At 42.5% G+C, this 23725-nt stretch overlaps 1 protein-coding gene across 6 annotated transcripts in view; it reads right to left on the bottom strand.

Annotated features, from left to right (window-relative positions):
* LOC147034245 (SH3 domain-containing kinase-binding protein 1-like) overlaps nt 1-23725 on the bottom strand; it is a 148975-nt gene that overhangs the window by 107637 nt on the left and 17613 nt on the right. For all 6 annotated transcript variants that reach the window (XM_085879267.1, XM_085879244.1, XM_085879254.1 and 3 more), the window contains exon 2: nt 17525-17682. In XM_085879267.1, coding sequence (XP_085735393.1) covers nt 17525-17682 — 158 coding nt within the window. The remainder of the gene's footprint in view (nt 1-17524; nt 17683-23725) is intronic.

The following is a 23725-nucleotide window of genomic DNA, read 5'->3' as shown; positions in this document are numbered from 1 at the left end:
ATGTTTCCTGTTCTCGCTTCTGTCTGCCCGTCTTCAGCTTGCACGTTCTCACGTGCGATCGTCGACCAACCCACTACTTGTCCAACTCCCAAATTCCAATATCTTTGCTTTATTCCACCTCACTGCTCTCTTCGATCACCATCTGTGCAATTGCTTCTCTGCGTGCATTAAATGTACTGCAATCCATAAAGGTCAAAGTCACAAACAATGTTGTGTTAATCCCCATTCCAATCCGTGATCATTCTACTTTCTAAACCACTGCGCATCTCTCCATCACGTGTCCAACTGTTTTACAACAACCTCGAGTCAACGTATAAACCTTTCATGACCTCCCCCCACCAAGGCGGACAGAGGTTATGTTTTCACCTCTGTCTGTTTGTTTGTGAACAAAATATCTCAAAAAGTTGTGGATGGATGAGATGGTTCGGTGACAAGAACAAGCCCATTAGATATAATATTAGTTCAGGTCCGAATCCAGATCTGGCCTATCGGTGGGATACAGAACGTAAACTAATCAGCATGGCGAAGGTATGCGCTCTACCGAGTGCCCTTCTAGTTCTCTTTGCATTCTTACTTTGGCCTTAAGATCTGTATACAATGAAACAACAGCAAAAAAAAATATATAAAAAAAAAACTCAAAAGGTGCACATTCGGAATTAGTTTATGTTATTGTACAAATAAGATCAAATTCAATTACTTTGGCATAATTGAAAAATAAATCTATGTATATAATCACACAAATGAGTACGTACTTGTTGCATTGCCGTCACTGGCGTGGGTTCGATTCGGAAAATGTCCACACCTGCCCGGAGCAGGATTGATTCTTGGTAACTGAAATGTTCAAGACTCGTCAGCGTTGTCAAGAGTACGAGCCTCCACCACTACCAGCAACGTCACACTACAGCGTTCCATCGTCGCTAAATTTCGAGTCACACTAAAATGTCAATGAATAAAGTGTGGGATGAGAAAGGAAACAGAATATATTCCTGAGCACAAATCGTACACGATGCAGAACTCGAGCACCAGTAGACGAGCTGATGAAACAGGCAGAAAGTACCGACCGAAGTGAGTTTCGACACAACCAGCACCGGAAAGTTTAAAAGTGTCATTAAAAGACGTTGAAAAAAAAAAATAACAAAACATTTATAAGACTTTATTTGAGGGAGAATATTACAAATTCATTTCGCTGCAGACCGTCACAAATGAAGAGCGGCACAGTTCGGCCGATGATTGCTGGGGGTCAAGTCGTCAATTTCATTTCTCAACTGAAACAGAAAAGTCAAATTTTTTTTTTTTGAGAAGCAATGTCAATAAATAATAAACATAACATTCAATCGTTATTTAAAAACCACTCCAAACTGATTGTTGTTTGCACAGCGCGTGCAATGTTATCTCCAAACTCTTCTCCCCCACACTCCCTGTTGCCCAAGCAGCAAACGGAACACTGATTTGCGAAGGCAGGCAATGTCACAATGCGAGACGCGATTTGCGGAGCGTAAAATTAGTCTCCACATCGGCCGAGGCACATCAATCGCACGTTGTCCGTGTGTGCTCATGATAATAAACCAAAAACCAACAATGGCTCCCTATCCCAGAGATGGGATTTCGAAGCGCCGTAGACAAGGTGTCACCTGTTGGTGAGACAAATGGAGTCTGGTGGCGATGTGCGAGAGGCATGGTTCGGGTCAGGTGATTTGTAAAGCATTAGAGAGCTGGCCCAGCCATATTTTAAGAAGCAAGTCGACCTAATCGAAAGAATCGTTATGAGTTACGGCCTGAGTTACGTGGCTTCCAGGGGGCTCCTCACAAAGGACGATCACGGCGACAACATAACATCGTCGCCTAACATGCCTTGCAACTTCGACAGGACAAATTGATGAGTTTACAAAAATTAACTGCAGAAAACAATTTTAAATTGAAGAACAAGTCTGGAGACGGCGATGGTTCACGACCGGTATTTGATGATGTAGATTGTTTCAGAAGTCAAGGATGAGACAATGTGATAATTTTTGACCAAGTTATAAAAATGATCAACATGATGTGGTACGAGTGATGGGTTATTAGCTGCAAAATGTCGAAAACCCAGTTTCGGTCAACAACTTAAAAAATTAGACCTTTGCATAACCTTTAAAGGTCACAAAACAATGTTGTCGACATTAAAATAAGGAAACAGGATACGTGCTATAGTTTATTGGAGTTAGTTCGTCGAAGAAGGTCGAAAACCCGGTTCGATTCCCACAACTTTGAAAATTCGACCTTTGTGAATTTTAAAGGTCAAAGGTCAAGGATTATGAACTTTGGTGCAAAACTTCCTCTGGAACATTCCAGGAACAATACAACGTCATATAGGCTACATGGCATTTCGCACTCCTTGGATTATCCATACTTTGATGAAATCAGCGTAAAAACAAACTTGAAGGGGGCGCCACGGGCAAGGTGTTCGAGATAGAGCAAAATGGTTTCAAGACTTTAGGTGGAGAATGACCTCAAGATTATGCATAAAAAATATTGTCATCCCAGCTCTCAAAGTTTGGGTGGTCGTATGATTTTTATGTTAAAATTCGAAATTTTCTAAGTTCGTGACCTTGACCTTGACCTTGGGATGAAAATGAAAAAAAAAAATCGAGCTCCATGGGGCTATGCAGGTGCCATTGGGCTAACCAAATACCGAAACCCCTGCCAGATTCGACAACCCCCTCGGAGAAGATGTAATTTGAAACCGGCTACCCCCTAAAAACACGTTTTATTGGGCGTGGCTCCGCCCATAATGGGCGCACCATGCCCATTCTCAGGAAAACATAACTAGATCATGATATAAACCTCCCACCAAAATTTTATCAGGATCGGATCAAAACCCACGGAGCAATGCTCGGGACAGACAGACAGACAGACAGACACACACACACACACACACACACACAAACACACACACACCAATAACGAATATAGTGGTCACTTTCTGACTCGTGAACCAATGAATGAAATGAGATGTGAATGAAAATCAAAATGTTTGGATATCAAAATCGGATACATTTTTGGTTAAAACAGTTCCAACTTTGGAGCAGTGTCCTTTTGAAAAAAAACATCACATGACATGATCGTTGCTGATGATTATCCGTTTCCATGTAAAACTCCACCATCGTATGTGGTCGTTCATCGAAAGAAGAATTGGGAGCACGTTTCCTGTGCAGCGTACCACCAAGGAACTCCCCAAGGGGAGAATTACATTAATTACAGAGATTACACATCCGGAAGAAGAAAAAAAGTACGTTTAATTACCCATTCCAATACCGGTGGAAGAGACACTTGTGGGTCTACTGTATCCAAGAGCCTGGTACTGGCTCAACGGCTAAGGTGACTGGCTTAAGATGTTAGGGTCTTGAGTGCAAGCCCCTATTGTTCCGTTAAATGACACCAGGTGGGTTGACTCAGCCTCTCAGCCATCCGAGGTCCGCAAAATGAGTACCAGCTTATTGGTAACAGGGGAACTGCATCAGCAGCACAGCGGCGCTCCCAGCAACGATGCAACCAGCAACCACAGAATGTATCCAAGAAGGAGCAAAGTTCTTCCAACACACACTCAATGTCACGAGGTGGAGTTCATAACGGTCATGTCAGTGAAACACGGATCAGATTGGCTCGTATAAAAGCAAAAATTAACACCCATCTCGAGGAAAGCAAGTTCTTACTCGCGGCGTCTCGCTTTAGTTTGCTCCCAAAAGTTTCAAAAGAGATCATAGTCGACCTTGAGTGTCAGAAGGAGCTAATTCGAATAACAATTAAAATCTCAAAGCAAACCCTCCCCCCCCTCCACCTTTTCCAAAGTGAAACTCTCAGCACAATGTGTTGTGGACACATCTTGGAAGAATTCAAGGAATGTTCCCACATACAATGAGTCATCCCTATCTTGTATGTACAGATAATAATGATGAGAACAGACTGTTTTATGAGGCAGCCTAAAATTAGGCAAGGCCAATTAGAGCGTTATCATGTATGATATATTTTTGAAGTATTATAATCATATCATTCCTTTCACACCGTAAAGGCGCATCAGGCTGCCGAGGCAGTTTCATTGGGAAGGAGTGCGGTCCTGGACGGGTCGTCACTCCGACACAGGTTACCCCGAATGGTTACAGTATCCCGCCAGTACACTGGTACTCATTTTGCCAACCTCAGAAGGATGACAGGCTGAGTCAACCCGACCTGGTATAAGTACAACAGCCAACAGGTACTCAAACTCAGGACCCGAAGAGCCCAAGTCAGCTACCTTAACCTCCAAGCCAACACCAAGCTCATTTAAGTATTGTATTTATGTGAAAATTAAAAATAAATAAGGCATTCAAAGAATGGCCCTCTGCCGGCACCTCGCCAGGACGAAAGGTTTTCATCCATCCATCCATCCATCCATTGGGACCATACTCTGTGCAGAGTGTTAGTGCTGCCTAAGCAGTCTCTCTGGCTATTGGGCACAATCCTGGATGGGTCGCCACTCCGACGCAGGATACCAGCAAGCTGGCACTCATTTTGCTGACCTCAGAAGGATGATGGGCAGAGTCAACCCCACCTGATATTAATTCAACAGCTGAGCGGGATTTGAACTCAGGATCCTCGGATCCCAAGCCCACCACCCTAACCATGAAGCCAACACCAGGCATAAGGTCTTCATGAGGAACCGCATCAATTGAAAACTTTCTGATTTTGGTGCAGACTATACTTGTTTCTGCCGAAGCAATGGACTTTGGAGTCTGCAGACTGGTATGATGTTATCACACAAGGGTAGCCTCTTCAGACTTCTCACGTTTTGACAATGATGTCCTTGCTGAAAGCAATCCTTGCTTAAAATACAATCCAAGATCCAGTCGATTCACATGAGCAGCACACACCACTCTCGATGGCATCTTCACTGAGGTTTCCCCCGTGGAGGCAAGCATCCCCGAAGCCAGTGTTTTTGGATCAATTACGTTTCAGCGTAATACATAAATGATCCTTTGTAGCACTTTACAGATGATTCTTTCTCTTTTTGTTCGCTTTGGTGACACGAGCAGGCTGCAGTTGCCGGTTTTAAGATCAGGAGATTTTCACAACGCCCGGAACGAGGCATTCCATCCATCGTGTCGCACAGCCGTGATGCGTCTTCCAAGAAGCCTCAATTCTTGTGTGACCAACTGCAGCCCTCAGGAGGAAGTCACACCTTTGGAGCTCCTTTGCCTCGTCATAAGACATGGTATCCTTCTCTTGACGTGCAAGCTTTCTATTCACCTCCTTCACTCCTGCCCATTATTTTTTCAACCCACATCGTTCCAGCCCAGGAATTTGATCAAGTTTATCAAGCTCTCCAATCCAATCCAGATGCCTTCTCTAATGATCCAGCTCTCCAATCCAGACAAAGATCCTTTGTATGATTCTCGATTTCCATGTTTGTTTGTCTGTGCCTGCTCTCCACAACTCCAGTGAGCATTGATGCAAGCTTTGCATTTTTCATATTTCGCTCTTCCTTTAACTTCACAATCTTTATATTACATTCACTTGAACATCCAGATGGTAAGTTGGATGGCTGCGCACGGAGAAGTTAATACTAGTTAACATGGTGTTTAGTTCAAACAAACCCTTACCCCCCTTTGTCTTTTCCTTCGATAACTTGAAATGCTTAAACAATGGCTAAGGTTCATGGCACACGTTCACTCGAGGCCAAAGGAGGAATAATAACTTTTGCAGAATAGAGGAAGGGACACCCAGCACCGAGATAGCATGCTAAGAGATCAATATAAAAAAGGCACAGCAAGCATTTCTGGATGGAAATAACTCACTGAAAACAGAGAAGTGAAATATTTAGGGTGACGGACAAAACCAAAGGATAATTGCAATCATGTCATTTTGGGGACAAATTAATGGGAAGTTCGAGTTAATAGGCTCAAGCGAAGAGGACAACACTCAAGTGGCACACAGTGTGCCTTTGTACCTCCGAGATACCGTGTTATTGTATTAATACATCACCCCCGATCCTCTCCCAAAATAATAATCTCTCCCACTCGCATCCCCTGCTGTCATCATATTCTGCAATCCCGGGGAATACATCAATAACGGGTCATTTTTACAGGTATTTTCGACTGCAGTCGATCATCACCATCCTAATAATCATCATAAACAATGTACCGTACTCTTGACGGAGCATCAGTGCGGTCTCTCGGTGGTCTCTCGGCAAAGGTTATGTTGGGTGGTTTATTGTTCGCTTCCCAGCAGTCAGCACATGGTTTTGCAATTTGTTCAAAGTGCCGCTGATAACTCGCGTGCTTTTCGCGAAGGACGCCGTGGGATCTTTAATGTCCACCAGCGAGCACTGCTGGCAGAAGGGTCCGACGGCTTAGCATCCTTCTGACTGACATCGGGCACGGCACACCGATTCATCGCCTTGCACGTGAAACACCAAGGTAACAGTTTATGTCTGCGTAGAGATTTGAACCAAGGCTAGACAGCTCAAAATTGAGTGTGCAGACCTCTTTAAAAGCGATGGTGGTAACCATCTGCTAAGCAAATGACTGTTCCCAGCTCTTTGAATCGACTGCATCTTACATACAGCCAGCCATGGACACCACAGTTCTTTAAAGAAAGAAAGAAAAACCACTTACGAGGCCATTGCTGCCCTCGCCGAAGGAGAGGGTATTGTGTTTGGGTCCGTTTGTTTGTCTGTCTGATACTTGTAAAATCGAAGATTTTTCAAGTATATTGTTTGTCTGTAAATTCTGTCTTTTTGTTTTGTAATTGTAATTATTCTGTCTGTAAATCACCTACAGGTCACAATGTGAAACCGATCTTCACGAAACTTCACCACATGGTACAGTTTGTCATAAGGAAGAAGCCGATTGTTTTTGACATCAAAAGGTCAACATAGGCCAAAGGTCAACAACTTAGGTGAGGTTTCTAAAATCCAGAATTTTCATCCAGTTAAAGGTCCCATGACACTCAAAAGTACTGAAATTGTGTATATATATATTAGCATGGTCCTAAAATACAAACTTCAACTTTTCAAATGTGCTTTTTTATTTTTTGGTTCCACTTGGGAAGAAAAAAACTGAGTGAAGTTTCATTTGATTTCAACATATTTTACCGCTGTCACACGACCCCTGTTGTTTTGTGCCATGACGTCAAACTGTGACTGAACTGTACAGAGTTGTGGGTTTATATCTCAGCTTGGTGATCTTTTTGAGGTTAATATAAACCTCTTCACTGCAGAAGCAATATTTTTGCAGAAGCCAAAGCCACCAGCAAAAACTTTGCCAATCACTTATGGTACCTGAGTGAAGACCTCGCTTGACTTGCCCTTTTTGATAGAACAGTTACACTTGACGTTAAGCGTATGATGGTGGCCGCTCTTAAGGAGAAAGGTCAAGATAATCCTGAACCACGGGTGCAAGTGGACCTCACAGCAAAGGAAGCCGTCGCTGTCAAGACTATTGCGGATTTTGTTTCGTCTGCCTCACACAGGATTTTTGAGGCATTCAGCATCAACATGGACTTCCTTGACACAGATCCCAGTGAGTGGGAGGATATGCCCTCCTACCGGTCTTCACAGCAAGCCCTGTGCGGTATCGCCACTGTCAACGATTTTGCTGAGCGTGGAGTAGCATTGAACCAGGACAATAATCAACTCCTGACAAAGGATGAGCAGCAATGCCAATACCTGCTGCAAGTTGTTGAGTCACATCGCCGTCAGTTTCCCGAGGTGAAGAAGACGAGGAAGGAACCAGACTCCTCTCATAATTGATTGCTCACTGGACCAATGGACGACATAACACTGTCGTAACAATGATAGTTTATATTGATCTTCTTTATGTGTTGAGTATTTGCAAATTTTTATTCAAACAGGAAGGATTCTTGTTTCATTTTGCATTTAACTGTCGAACAGCCACAATGCTATAATTCATGGATTCAGACTGGAAAACTGTATTTTTCACACCCTGTGTGACAGTGGTTAATAAAGCCGTACATGAATCATATTTGGTACCAATACTTTTCTTATTAATACGAACCATTTTAGGAAAAAGCACCTTGAGAAAGTCCTCTTTTTGGTTTAGGTGTGTACCAGTAAGGACCACCCTAATATATATATATATATATATATATATATATATATATATATATATATATATATATATATATATATATATATATATATATATATATATATATATATATATATATATATACACACACACTGAAATTATGTACAAAAGTACTGATTATGTATTATGTACAAAGATGTATTTTGTACAAAAAAAATCTATGTACAAATGTACTGAAATTGTGTATATATATATATATATATATATATATATATATATATATATATATATATATATATATATATATATATATATATATATATATATATATATATATATATATATATACAGATAGCCTAATGTTGGCGTAGTGGTTCGGGTCGCAGCTTGGGATCCAAAAGGTCCTGAGTTCAAGCCCCATTGGCCACTTGAATTAATACACACCAGGAGGTTGACTCAGCCTGTCATCCTTCCGAGGTCGGCGAAGTGAGTTCCAGTGCACTGGGCCGGTGTATGCCCCGGTTAGAATAGGTGTACCTTTTCCCTGTGTCGTAAGAGGCGACCAGGGTTGCGTCAGGAAGGGCATCCGGCGTAAAACCTGTGCCAAATCACTATGCGGATCATACGGATGATCAGCTGTGACGACCCCTCACTGGAGCAGCCGAAAGAAGAAGAGATATATATATATATATATATATATATATATATATATATATATATATATATATATATATATATATATATATATATATATATATATAATCGTGATTTCTGATCTGACAATGTTTTTTCACAATACTCGTTCTGTAAAATATAAAAAAAAAAACCTCTTCGGGAACGCCGCTAAAAATTCTGCCAAAATCCACTGAAAGAGGCGTAACCCACACGACGTCAACTGCAGGACGACAAAGGCTGCACATAAATTACTCGGGTGGGTGGTCTACGTGATTCTATTGGCTTCCTGTGTGTTTCCACATTCGATTGGTCGACTCAAACGCTTCATTCATTTCTGCTTTAAAAAAATCAAACATTTGGTTTTGAATCATGGATGACATGGACTTTGATTTGTCTGGTAGCGACAGTGAGTGAGAGAAATGAAGGATTTTGGTCTGAATCAGATGGAGAATTGTTGAATAACGTAGTCGCGGGAGGTGAAGTTCAGGCAGCTGGAAATGAAATACGGCCTTAGCAGTTCGAGCCCGAAGCAGGACAAGCAGGGAAAACTGGCGATGAAATTCCCGGCGTTCATGATGATCGGGGAGACATCGAAGGAAGACTTGGCAATAACAACTGGTTAGACTAAATCCTATTCGTAATTCAATAATGTAAATTCGACTTGCATATACTGCTCGATCTCAGAAATATTTTAGTGAGGTGACGTGACCAGTGCAGCGCAGCGGACATGTTGCTCTTTGAGTTGCGTTGCGGACATGCGGACATGTTGCGAATGAATCACAAGCAAGGCCAGCGCATGTCATCGGTCGTATCTCTCTGCGCATAAAACAAAGCAATCTTGCTGGCCGGATACGATGAAAAATTGTGTGCAGAACACACCTTGCGACACAATTGTCCGGAGTAGTCCGATAAATCTGACGTTCTGTTGCATTTTTATTTATTTTATTCCTACTGTCGTCATGTAGCGCCAGTAGAAAACAATGAAGAAAAGAGAATAATAAAAGAAAGCTACAGCACATCAGATTTATCGGCCTAGTCGGACGGACGACGGATTTATCGGACTAGTCTCGACTCTTGAGTTGACAAGTAACTTGTATTAATTAGCATGCACACAATGTATCAGTCAATGCGTAAGAGTCCCGAGGCTATGAGGCCGTGTAACAGGACAGATAAATTTGTCTTTCATAGTTGTGCCAACATATTTTTCCCTGTTCATTTATTACAACATTTTGGCTGAATGTTAATGAATAGCAAGCCAATGGAAGCAGTACCTTCACTTTGGAATAAACCCATGTATGTCGAGTGCAGCCATACCTGGCTTGCATGTATGCGGAATCGTACCTATCCCAGCAGGCTGGTTTCAACGAACAATTCAATAAGCTGCAAAATGTGGGTGCAGGTTTTTTACATTGTTTGATTTTAAAATTATCTCCTTGCACCTTGAAATGATGCAATATTAATCTTTAGTATTTAACTTGTATGTCCCTGAAAGTTTCTTTTTTAATGGAAACGTTCAACAGTCACATTTTATATTTTGTGGACATGGTATAGCCCTTTATTGTGCATACATCTATTGGATTTGTACACGACTACGACAAGGTAGTAAAGGGATAAATAATTGCCTCGTGATTGTTGTGCATACACGGCTCAGAAGCAGAATTTCTTTTCCACGAAACAATCACAGGAATTAAGACGATCAGTCAGATGGCAAACACATGTGCACAATGCATTTGTACGTACTTTATACGGCGCACGACGTCTATTCAATCCAGTCTGTGCGAGTCGAGTTCTGGAGATGACGTCAACGGTCACGTGACCTGCGGTTCGCTGAACTCAACTTTTTTGAGGGGCGGGGCATAGCAAGTTGTGAAAAGCACTACAAATGTTCAAAATATTGGTCTAATTATCCCATCGTTGATTTTTAAAAAAAAGAAACATGGGTGATTTCTTCACTAGGAAGGTCAAGTTAATATATAAATAACCAGAAACTTTTGAGTGTCATGGCACCTTTAACTTGAAAATGATTTATACTTCAGGTCACTGGATTAAACCAGCCAATTATTTTTTAGGTCAACATCGACCAAAAGGTCAACATAGGCCGAATTTCAAAAATTGTCAATTTTCATCTGATTCACTTGAAATTTGAAGAGGACTTGCATATTTGTTCATTGAATCCAACCAGCAATTATTTTTGAGGTCAAATTTGTTTTATGGATTGTGCAAGTATCGTGCTCTGCACGACGTGTTCTTGTTGTTTGTCTGTTCGTTTGTCCGCACAGAGCTTTTGTGTTTTTCTCCTCACCCGCTTGTCGGATTGAGACAAAATTTTCACCATTGGTGCGACTACTCATGCAGAATGATTTAATCATAATTATGACATCATAGGTCACGTGGTGTGGCAGCCATGTTGGACAAACTTTGGACCTCTGTATCTCTGAAACCGCACCAAGGAAAAAATTGAAACTTGGCACACGGCAGGTACTCTTCGTGGGGAATAAGTGTGATCTTTTTCTGATGTCAGAGGTGCCTTTGTTTTGACATCATAATTGTAAATGTAGAACATTACATCTGATCAGCAGGAAAATTTTTGAGGGTCATCTCGGGATAAAATGGTCCACAGACAAAAATTTGATGATGTTATCGGTCACATGATTCAGCCATGTTGTTGTTAAAAAGAAAAACCTTCAAAAATCTTCTTCTTGAAAGTAGCTGAACAGATCCAGGCGAAACTTTACACGTATTACTGCCTATCCATGAGGAACAAAAGGTTCACACATATGACATCATAGGTCACATGGTTTGGCAGCCATATTAGTTTGAAGAAAAATATTAAATAATGTTTTCTCTGGAACCGCTTAATCAGTCGACATTAAACTTCATAATTATGATCTAGTGGTGATGGGGAATATATGTTTTAAATTTGAACTTGATCGGACACATGGTCTGGCAGCAAGAAATATTTAAATTTTTTGATCTGGGTTCTTTTTGATTTGATGTATTTTTTTGAATAAGGTCCACTTGGTTGTGCCTGGATGGGTTTGAGGGTAGAGGTGTAGCAGCTGAAATGTGAATCCTACTCAGGTTCCTCCTGATGACGTAATCTTTGCTTTTTGCTTGTTCGGGTTCCTTCTGATGACTCCAATGCAGGACTGTACCTATTTCATCTTCCATTTGATTTGAATTGAATCTATTTTAATCCCATTCTAAATTCAATTGAATAATAATAATAATAATAATTAAAAAACGTCATGGGTCAGGGTCAGGTGTCCAATCAAAGTGGGGTTGCATCAAAGCGGGATGTCTTGGTACCCAGTCATCACTGCCAGCAGTTAGAAAGTGGCTGTTCTAATTATGTCTCATTAATTATGTAACACACCCATACACAAATGCCACACCAAACAACTCAAACACCACACAACACACCACATAAAAGAAGTTCTGGTGAGGGTCTGCAATCTCCGATTGCTCTTTTTCTTGTTTGTTGTAAAATGGGTACCCATGATAAATAAGGTTGATGAAGGGGAGGTTATACACTGGGAAAGAGTCCATGCTGGAAATGACCAATCGAGGTAATTTTTGGGTCAATCAAGGACAGAACTCCCCAAAATCAGGGCTCACTGCTCACCTCCACTCACCTCCTCCACTTATCTTTCACCTGTGCAACCAACCTCCTTCGTCTGGTCAATTTAATTCTTCCTTCCAGGCCTTCAAGATGGCTGTTCACCTCCCCCAACTGGTCCCCTCCCTCTGCATATACATGATATTTTCGACCCTCATGAACCCTCCCAAAATTTCACCCCTCCTTTCCAGATTAGTGTTTTTCTTCCCTCTCTCTTCAACAACCTCTCCATTTTATGTTCCATCATTAGCCTTCACTTCCTGTTCTTTCAGCCCCTTCTTGCTATCATTGAGCTCATGTCTAACTTGTTCACCTCCCCCTCCTCCTCCTCCTCCTCCTCCTCCTCCTCCTCCATCCCCTCTCATTCGTTCTCTGTCGTTTCCCTCTGCTCTGCTGTCGGTGCATTTCCCAGCTTTCCCCTGTGTTAAAGCTGTTCTGTTATGTTCTGTTTCAATATTCCACCTCTTCCATGAGCCTCGACTTTGTTTACACCAAAAACGTGCAGAATGTATTGTTTCCTTTCAACCTTAATTCAACATACAGTACATCATCAGATTTTTCAAATTATTTAATAATTATTAATGGCCTTTAATTAGCTCGATAGATTTTACATATCGTTGGAAAAGCGTAGAAAAATGCAAACAGAAAATGCTACCGATCACCGGTTCCACAAAGCTATCGTCATAAAGTCATTTTCTGGATGCATCTCCCAAACCCTTTTCAGTTTATCCCTCTGAACAATGTGTCTCGTTCCCCATGTACCCTCATCCCCCGCATTGAAAACGTATCCAGGGAAATTTGATAGCGAGCAGAATGGACCCGAAGTCGACACACATAATCAGTCGTAGCACGTGTTTTTCAAAAAGGATAACCAGGAGGAATCCATCATATAGTCTCGCACTTTCTCCAGTCTCGGTGAACAGCCATAAAAGTGTCAAATCAACATTTGCACATTTAGTATATATATATATATATATATATATATATATATATATATATATATATATATATATATATATATATATATATATATATATATATATACCACTTTGAAAGCAATTCTTGTGCATGCACATACTCCATTCTGATTAAAAGACGCTTGCTCCGATAGGTAATCGACGCCATTCTGTACTTCCCTTAAGCAAACACAACACCGTGGGGCCGCAGCAGTTTCCTGCATTGCGAGCACCTGATGGGATGCAAATTTGGCCCGGATATGCTGCATTTTCAGCCAGCGGACCTGGATTGAGATTTGCATCCGCGTGTTGAGAGTTCTGCACATGCATTCGATACAAATGGGAGACGAGTTCAAACCACCGCCGGCACTATCCTTCCGCACACCAATTGCCTTTGTCAACGCCTTGGATATGACAAACCGTGATTTGTCATTGGGGTATGAAAGAAACGACGCCTTTTGATCGAGAGGTGCGACAAATCGAGCTCAGAATCCGACTCGTTTTATAAGTTCACTGAATGTTTTACGGAGTGAAACGGATCTGATGGCTGGGTCGACTTCAATTTTTCTGCACAACTGCTGATACCTAATGTGCATGGCCCACGTCATAAACAGGCAGAAGTAGAAGCTTTCTGTAAGGTATAGCAAATATTGTCCATGCATGCGCATGCCCCCTCACTTTCATCAGAATGTGTGCCCACTTATGATCTGTTCAGAAATCTTTAAAATTGCACCGAACACTTCCCTTCAGCCGCAATCAGGTCTAACATATCGGCAAGACAAACTCGAGTTTTCAACTCGCATTTGGCAACGGAAATGATCTTCCCGGACAAATCCGTAGTGTTGCAGCATCGTACATATTCTTCGCATCGTCCTTTTGGCGCAACATGCACGCTCGTACGGCCCAGTGATGGCCGAGAGAGCCTTGGCTGCGATACCGTTGATCCCTTCGTGAATTTGTGTTCTGCGGTGTTTGGTTCTTTTGCTTGTTGATCGTTTTTCCTCCACAAACACTCCATGCGTGGTGTTGGCTTAATGGTTCGGGTGGTGGGCTTGCGATCCTCGGATTCTGAGTTCAAATCCCGCTCGGCCGTTGAATTAATACCAGGTGGGGTTGACTCTGCCTGTCATCCTTCCGAGGTCGGCAAAATGAGTACCGGCATGCTGGTATCCTGTGTCGGAGTGGCGACCAGTCCAGGATTGTGTCCAATAGCCAAGGAGACTGCTTCAGCATCACCAACGCTCTGCACAGAGTATGGTCCCGATGGATGGAATGGAAACACTGTAACTTACTTTCTGCAGTAAATTTAGACCAACAACTCTCATGATATTTGATCTCATCATCATTATCACTAATCAGGAATGGTTGTTCAAGCTTTCCAAGAAAACGGCCAGTTGTGAGTCTCGTAAATTCCTTCTCTCATTTATAACCTCCTTCACTCGTTTTCTACTTTGGTCTGTTGAAGGTCGAAGATTATTCGGTATCGGAGTCGTTTGGCAAAACACACAAGGTGAGTAATCAGATTCTTGGTCGGCATACCTCTTTTGTTTCAGAATGGAAACAGCTTTCACCGCCGTGGGTATTGCCAATTTGATTACAGCAGCATCTGGATTTTAAAAGGGAATTGGAATGAGGTACTGTTGATTAAAATTCGGTCTTTCAAGTAGAAAAAAAAAAGTTCTCAAAGGTTTTAGATTCACAAATGTGATACAGTACCTGCAACCCCCCCCCCCCCCACAAAAAAACACATTAACAACACTTTTGACATTAACAGAGCCTTCTGCCGTCACCTTCCTTCTTTTTCTCAGCGATTTTATAGTAAAGCGGAAGACGGTTCTGCATATCAACCAAAATAATTATTGAACCATCGCAACTCTAATCTGATGGAAAGGCCTGGTGAAAAGCATTTACGTTAAAACGTTTGGGTTTTGACCTCATTTGACCCCATGTTGACCTTATTTGGTACATTCCTGCGTGGCATCCATCCATGCCCAAAACCTTTCCCTACATAGAACTCATTTAGCTTGGGCACGCATTTGTGACAAAGAATGCCACCAAAAGTTATATTTGGTGTCCGCAGCCGGCCGCCTATAATTACAGAGTACGTGTCTGTCCGCACGAATCGTTCAAAACCAACCAGAGCTTTCATCTGGTTAAAATAGTGCCGCAAACCTTTCTGCATTCGTGGGTTGAGCCGTATAAACATTAATTTCCAGAAACAATTTCGTGTCAAAGGCAAAGTAGAGCCATTATAAGATAATAATAATAATAATAATAATAGTAATAAAAAATTGTGCAAAGCTGCCAACAGAACACAAAGAGCCAGATAAAATATTACAATACCTTCCGATGTAGTTGTACTTTGGTTTATCGAAATGTAAACATGGCTGCTTAAAAGAGCTTTCGTGGCAATCCACGATACGGCGTATTCGTGTTTTGTGTGCAGATATTCAAGACTACACGGATTTATGGCAATATTATCGAGCTGGATGTGATAACGAAGCACAACATCCCACTAATGAAATTCACGCTAAGCTCGCTGTCTGTTAGGACCATCATGTGCATCTGTGCTGTGCTGTGCTGTGCTGTGCTGTGCCCATTTCCTTTACTCTCGACCACACGTTACTTGTGTCACATTTCATGATAAAATTGAAGTTTTTCTTTAATTTGTTCTCATTTATGACAGCTTACCTTACCAGGAGGCTGGCGCAATGGTCCAGAGCAGTGGTTCCCAAACTTGTTTTGTCCACAAGCCAAAATTTGAAATCGCATTCGCTTCGTGACCCAAATGATGCTGGTACATACTTGGTACCTACGATAAAATTGTTGGAAAATACGCTTTTGACGTGAAACCAACCCTTCGCGCCCCCACCGCACACTCAAAAACCGGGATTTTGAGAGGGGTATTTCAAATTTGGGTTGCGACCCTAGGTTTGGGAACCCCTGGTATAGAGGTGCGCACACTCACCTCTAAGCTATATAGCCTGGGATTGAATCCCGGCCCAGCTATAAACTGCCATCCTGGTGTTTCACATGTCGGGTGATTCACCAATGTGCGTGCCGTTCCTCGGATGGACGTTAAGCCGGGTGTCCCGTCTGCTATCATTTGTTGGTGTATGTTAAAGATCCCACGGTGCCCTCAACCAAGAGTAGGCGAGCTAACACTGGCACCGTGGCCAAATTACAAATTCCTGCCCCAACGACTGCTGGGAAGGCAATGGCAAACTACCCAGTATAACTGTTGCCAAGAAACTGCTTCGGCAGCATCGACGCTCTGTAACGGAGCATGGGACATCAGAAACAGAGACGACTTCACCGGATTACCAGACTCAGTGGTGTAATGGCGGGAGCCTCCACAACGAGTCTGGGAAGGTCGACGGTCCGAACCTCAGCCGAGTCATACCAAAGACTTAAAAAACCGTTACGTCCTGCTTCCTTGCTTGACGCTCGGCATTTAAAAATGAGAGAGCAGGACAAACAACCACAGGTTGGCAACCATTGCACAGGCTTGATGGGCCGAATGGCCTCCTTTTACATTTACGTTCCTTGTAAGGCAACTCATAACTCTTTCTCATTTCTCTGCACCAAATAAAACTGCCAGAAGCTATCAGAGATTCCCTGAAAGCCGAACAAGACGCCAAAGAAGCTGTCAGTGGAACAAAGTCGATACGCCTAAATGTATGTTCAGCTTTCCACCCAGGGCATACAGCTTGGATGCTAAGTGCTTTCCAGCCAGGGCATACACCAAAACACGCTGCTGGCACACATTACAAAAGAGCACACAAAAAAGTAAATAATAAAAAAAATACATAACAGAACCAGCTCTGAGAAAATGAGACCCGAGAGGGTTTAACAGCCATCCTTTGAAGGTTTCTATGGCGACCTATGTACCAGAAATGCTTTCCATCTCAGTGCTGTGAGATGATACTGCCGGTTTCCCATTAAGAGGGGCAGGGGGATCTGTTATAAAATAAATGGATGTGGGTTCTTGCTTCTTCAACAAAAGAAGTCCGTAATACATTAAACAACTGAGTAAGAGGAGGAAAGCTTCTCTTGGAAAAAAAAAAAGGTACACATCTCAAAATAAATTGGGAATTGTATCGTCTGGTATGCATATTGAGCCAGGAGTCAATTATGAGTTTGGCTCGCAGTGATTTCAGTGTGGGGGGGGGGGTGAGGTGGGGGGGGAATTGCTTTACACCAATGATCCCTACCTTCACAAAGTTGTCTGGAAAGACTCCTCTTCTCCCTCGAAGTTCCCCTTCCCACCATCCTCCTATATCTTTTCGCACATTGCAGATGAGATCACCGGGATGGATCGTCAGCTCGTCGTCCTGCCTTGCTTCATACTCAAACTCCACGAGTACCTCCACTGTACAGAGATGAAGAAAAAAAGAAGAAATGAAAACCAGGTTGAGCATGTGAAAATCCAAGGCAGCAACATCACCCTCCAGCGGCGTCAACAAGAGCACAAGAAGACAAAGACCATGCAAGGCACTTAAGATCAATCTAGGAATTAAGGCTCGTGGAAACCGAGAGAACAAAGAAAGATACAAGTGATGGGAAGAGAAACAAAGATGAAAAATTGGCAGAAACTGTAAACATGGATACCATGGGAGTAGAATCAGTTAAGAAAAAGAGTTGGGGGTGGATAGATCGCAGGTTGGACTCGACAAACCAAGTGACTCATTTGCATGAATGCGGATAATGCGGATAATTTTACATTTTAAGAGCTGATAAAAAAAAAATGTCAAAAACAAAATGTTGACGGCATTGAGACATGAATCAGAGAAGGTTGTGAGTAACAAGGATTACAGAATGATTCAGCAGGTGGAAGCCAACGGAACGCGTCCACAGAGCGGACACAATGAAAGTGCAAGTGCGCAATTCGGGTTTGCCTGTTTGACCTACCTATCCGAGCACTCGTCTCAGGATGCTGGGAAAACCCAGGTTGAAATCCCACACTCTGATCATTTGTCCAGTAATGTCCTTGGTCCTTGCAATTCATGCAAGATGATTCACACGTCGCCTACTTTAATTTACAAGTTCACCCATGACCTTCAGATCAATAAAAAAAAAACATAAAAGAAAAAGATAAATCATCATCATCATCATCATCATATTCGTTACCTCCGACTGTTTCCCCTAGTTGAGTGCGTTGGTCGAATTGATGTCACATCTCCATTTTGTTTTTTAGTTAGTCATCTTTCTTCAAGCCAATTATTTTCATGTCATTTTTGTTGTGCACAACATTAGAGGTTCGTGGAAGTGCTGGAGCAGAATGGAAGGGACCAAAAGGCAAAGGGGGAGAAACACAAACAGCAGAGTAGAAGTGAGAGTGAGATCAAGGAGAGAGGTATGAGGACACATGGGGATGAACAAGCTGCACACTAGCTGAATGAAACTCCGCAAGAAGAGGAGGGAGAAAGTGGGGATGAAACAGAAAAGGATAAAAAAAAAAAAATCAACTGATAACAAAAAAAATAAGATGTCAGGCAGTATGATGAAATGATCATACAAGATCAGGCCTGACAGGTATGATGAAAATCATGCAAATGATGTCACTGTCACCTTGACCCTTGAACATGGTTGCAACTTGATCCCTGTATCTTGAAGCGTTTCCGAGTTATCGTCTTTTTTGCTCCTACAAAAAAACCCAATACTTTTAACATGGGTGACTGTTTTGCCATGGAAACAACGTTATACGTCAACGGATTGCCGCCATTTTGAAAATGCGTCATCTGCCCCCCCCTCCCAGCTCCGACAGAAATCTTGCGTTTTAATAACGATCGGATTATCAAATCTGCTCGGAATTTGTAGGTCACGTCTTCCAACTCATTTGGATCAAGCTTGATGTCACGTAGCGACCTTTGACCTTTGACATATAGTCAAAAAACATTGACAGCCTCACTTATTGACAGTTCGCGAGTTATCGCACTCACAGGCAAACAAACGAGACAAACCGACATAAGATGAAAATTTCCAATTTTCATCATAACAAAGAGGTGAGGGGGGGAGGGGAGGAAGTCACAATAACCTGGAAAAAGGGAGTACTTGTGAATGGGGTCATTTTGGGGAATAATGACCCCATTCACAGGAATGGGGTCATCATTCAAACATTCCTGTCATGTTTTCTTCATTATTCCTTTTGCTCTTCTTCCATTTGCATCAAAACTTGCGATATTCCGAACGGGTTCACTCCATGCCCCTTTAACTACAAAGACCAAACCATCAAAGCCTTCTCTTTACTGATCATTTTAGAGTATTTCGAAGATCATCACTCTGCCACTTCCCCATCAATGAGATACCACGCATTCATCTTAACATCCTCATCTCTGTTCTATTCTTCTTTAACCTTCTGTCCTCACCGTCCAAATTTCACAATCATCCAATAGGACTGGGCTTACAGCATGGCCAAGAGGGAAGCAAGCTCCGTCTCGAAGCCGACTAGCCTCAATAGTCCAGCAGCGTAGTCTGATATTTCAGATCACTTGTACAAATTTGCATAAAAGCACCAAAATTGGTACACATGTAGAATAATGTATTCCGAACAATTCTAGATATGGAGCCACCCGAGATTGTGCCTTGGTCAGCTTCGGCGACCATTTTCCAAAATGGCCACCATTCTACTTTAGCGAAATTGGCTATATGCTCTTATTTTCTTATTGTATTGGTGGTAGATACAAGGAAAGTGTAAAATTCAGTAAATTGACCATGAAAAGGCGTATTCAAATATTATGAGCCAGTATTTTCGGTAAAAAAAACCCATTATTTGAATTGTAAATTGCTGCTCTCCTGAAACTTTTCGCTGAAAAGTACCCATTATTGCCTGGAGAACAAGAGTCAAATGATACTCATCACATTCAATGGGTTTGGAATCAACAAAAATTGCATTATAGATTACATACTTTACTCTATTTTGAAAAGGGAACTGATAATCGTGATATATACTCAGAAAAACTGACAAACTCAGAAAATATAGTCAAATTATTGCACACTTCACTTTGAAGCGGCTTCGGTTTACTGTCTACTACCATTCTACCAGGACACATGGTACATGCATACATCAGTCTAGTACAATATAAGTTTCTGAGCTCAAGTGTACTGGCTCTGGATCAAGAAGTCAACACTTTTACAAGCAATGCGACTTTGCATTTGCACATTCTAAGCTAGGCCAATATCTCAGTCTGTGTCTACTGCGTCTGTCTACTGGCATTCTCCTTCACAAGCACACAGTCCAGTGCATTGCAGATTAGCCTTCTTGCATTTGCAGCGGTTTCTACAGCCTTTTTTGCAGCCGCACGACACCAGCTCGAAGCAGCTTTTTGAAGCCTCAGGGAGTGTGGTCCAGAGCGGTTCGTAGGACCCATCCTCTGTTTGCCGCCAGCCCCAGCTTGTTGGTGATGGAAGCATGGGTTGAGGGACCAAGACCTGCCCCCAGACATAGCCACCCTGGAACACTGATCTCTTCACATGCTGTTCCAAAGCATCGTAGGTAGGTGGGATGCGCTGGACGGAGTTCCTCTTGGCGAAGAGTTTCTTTCTGGCCTCGTTGACGTCCGTATATGGACTGGTGCGGTTATAGAGGAGCACCACAAACCTTTCAATGCAGTGCATTGTGTCATCCTGGATGTTGACTGGCATGGTGGTCAGGGTCACAAGAGAATCTGTCAGTTCTGGAAACGAGTTCCATGTGGCCCAGGCAGATTTCTTCCCATGCCCCACGAATGCCGATACCGTGTCACATCCGGTCATGACGTGGAAGACAGGGAGGGCACGTGCCTTCTGTGGACCGAGGGAGGCAGCTATTTCATGGGCAGGGATGTAGCGGTAGTTCTTGCCCGTCTCAAAGGCAATCCAGAGTTCATCCACGCATGGTAGTGCCTGGGCTACCATCACCGCTAAGACGACGACGTCGGTATCTACGGTTCGAACTTGAATCCGACGGTGGTCATGTTCTGCAGCATGGGCTACATGTAGCCAATATTACCAATTACAACACCCCTTCCACCACCACAACAAAATACTTCTGAACCTGTCACTGATGCTGTGTGCGAAAATGGATTTTCCCATAAAAATGACCATTTTTCCCCAATACAATGGTTGGAAATATAATAAATTAACAGAAATGACATTTGTATTGTTTTCCTTTGTAAATGCACATCACATGGAGTATTTATCACCTCTGAGAAACCTACAAAGAGAATAACAATGACAGATATCCCATGTTGTTAAAGTAGAATGGCGGCCATTTTGGAAAATGGCCGCCAAAGCCGACCAAGGCAAAATCTCGAGTGGCTCCATATCCAGAATACATTAGTCAACATATGTACCAATTTTGGTGCTTTTATAAAAAGTCGAACAATTGGTTTGCTATGCTGCAGTACTATCAGGAGTTTGAATCCCGGACCGACTTTCAACTGCCATCTTGGTGTTTCACAGGCAGGGCGATTCATCGACGCGCGTGCCGTCCCTCGGATGGATGAAAAACTGGCGTCCCGGCTGCCGGCAGTAGTTGGTGGACGTTAAATATCCCACCGTGTCCGTGAAGAATAGGTGAGCTATCGCTGGCACTATGGCCAAATTCCAAATCTCTGCCATAACTACGGTACTGTTGGGAAGGCAATGGCAAACCACCCAGCATAACTCTTGCCAAGAAACAGTTTCAGCACTACCGGACCTTCCTTGCGGGTGGAACACCAGAATATGAATACCATACGACTAGCCTCACACGCCTTTAATACACTTTCGCTTTGATTGCCCTGAGAATATGCTTGTTTGTTTGGGTACTTACCAACTCTTTCCATTTGTCCCTCACTACTTTTATCCCAGTCCTTACAGCAAGTTCTGCTCCCCGGTGACGTTCAATGAGTCTCTAAGACCCAAGTAATATTTATTTTTCACTCTTTTGATTTTCACTCCAAATGTCATATCTCTGTGCATTGCAGCGTAATCGACTTATTTAGTTCCTTTGAATTATTCCTTACATTCGAAAGTAATGGCTACCCGATTTAAACTACCCTTCACTCTGTCTGCTCCATTATTGTGGCACCACCTTTCATTACCAGGGCACCGAATCCAATTCGCCACAACACCTACGCCACACGGAGCGCAAGGCCACCAACTTTCCTTCTACTCCTTTTCTTCACTGCTAACTACAAGCTTAGTCTTGCCCACATTTACTTCAAGTCCTTTGTTCTCCGTTGCCTCCTTCCACCTCGGAAAACATTGTCTTCGCTCGTTGCTCTGCCTCGGCTGTCAAGGCTAAAATTATATCATAATTCCCAAGGAAATCCGACTCTAACTTCGTCTGCGAGTTCCTCCAACACGAGAATAAACAACGGCGGACTTAGCATGGGTCCCTGATGTAAACCAACCCTCACATCAAAGGATTCTGTGCATCCTTCTTTTGTTCTCACTGATGTTTTCGGACATTCCTACATTGACATCACTACTTTTACAAGCTCTTCCGTCACTCCTTGCCATTCTAAAAGAGCCCATTCAACAACTTTTCTTCGGATTCTATCATAACGCTTTTTCAAGATCTACAAACACGTGATGCAATCTCCTCTTTTTTGACAGGTATTTCTCTTGGATCTGTCGAACAATGAAGATTGCACCAATTGTAGATCGTCCTTTCATAAATCCAAACTGCTTTCCAGCTATACTTGTGCCTTCCTTTAATGTTTCCTTTTTCACCTTTTCAAATATCTTCAAGGCTTGCTCCGTCAATTTGACGCATGGTGATGGTGATGGTGATGGTGATGGTGATGGTGATGGCGATGGTGATCTTCCTTGTGCCATTAGGCGCATAAGCCTGCTGAGGCAGTTTCATTGGCTCGGGGGCACAATCCTGGACAGGTCACCTTCATCCTACAGAAAGGTACAATAATGCTTCGAAACCAATCGAAGCCATCAGGAACACACATACAATTCCAAATGATTCCACGAAGATTCGTCATCCATTTTACTACCAGATCATCTGATCTAATTCAATCACTTCAACAACAATTCCAGTCGTACCAGGTGAATTGCCTTTCTGCATCCTTTTAGTTGCGGCTCTAATTTCCTCGTTTGTTATATCCTTTTCCACACCTTCTATTTTGTTGGACACAGCAATTCCATCCTGACTCATTTGGTTTATTCAGAAACTTCTGAAAATAGCCACTCTTTTTCAATTTCCTCTGTCCGAACAACAAACTGTCCGTCCTCTCTTTTCAAACACTGAACTCTTACCATATTCTTCATATTCATCATCATTTTGAAAACACTGTTCCTTTCATCAGGTGTGTCTAAACGCTTTCCCCATTCTTCAAACTCTTCCTTTCTGGCTTTTTGTTGCGTCTCTTTTGGCCTCTTCTTTGTGCAATTACATACTGCGGCATCCTCTTGACTCCGACTTTTTTTTTCCACTT

Source organism: Eptatretus burgeri, chromosome 1, assembly GCF_056783735.1.
Source record: "Eptatretus burgeri isolate ZD-2024b chromosome 1, Ebu_testis_v1, whole genome shotgun sequence".
NCBI classification, from domain to species: Eukaryota; Metazoa; Chordata; class Myxini; order Myxiniformes; family Myxinidae; genus Eptatretus; species Eptatretus burgeri.
This window is presented reverse-complemented; position numbering and strand designations above follow the sequence as displayed.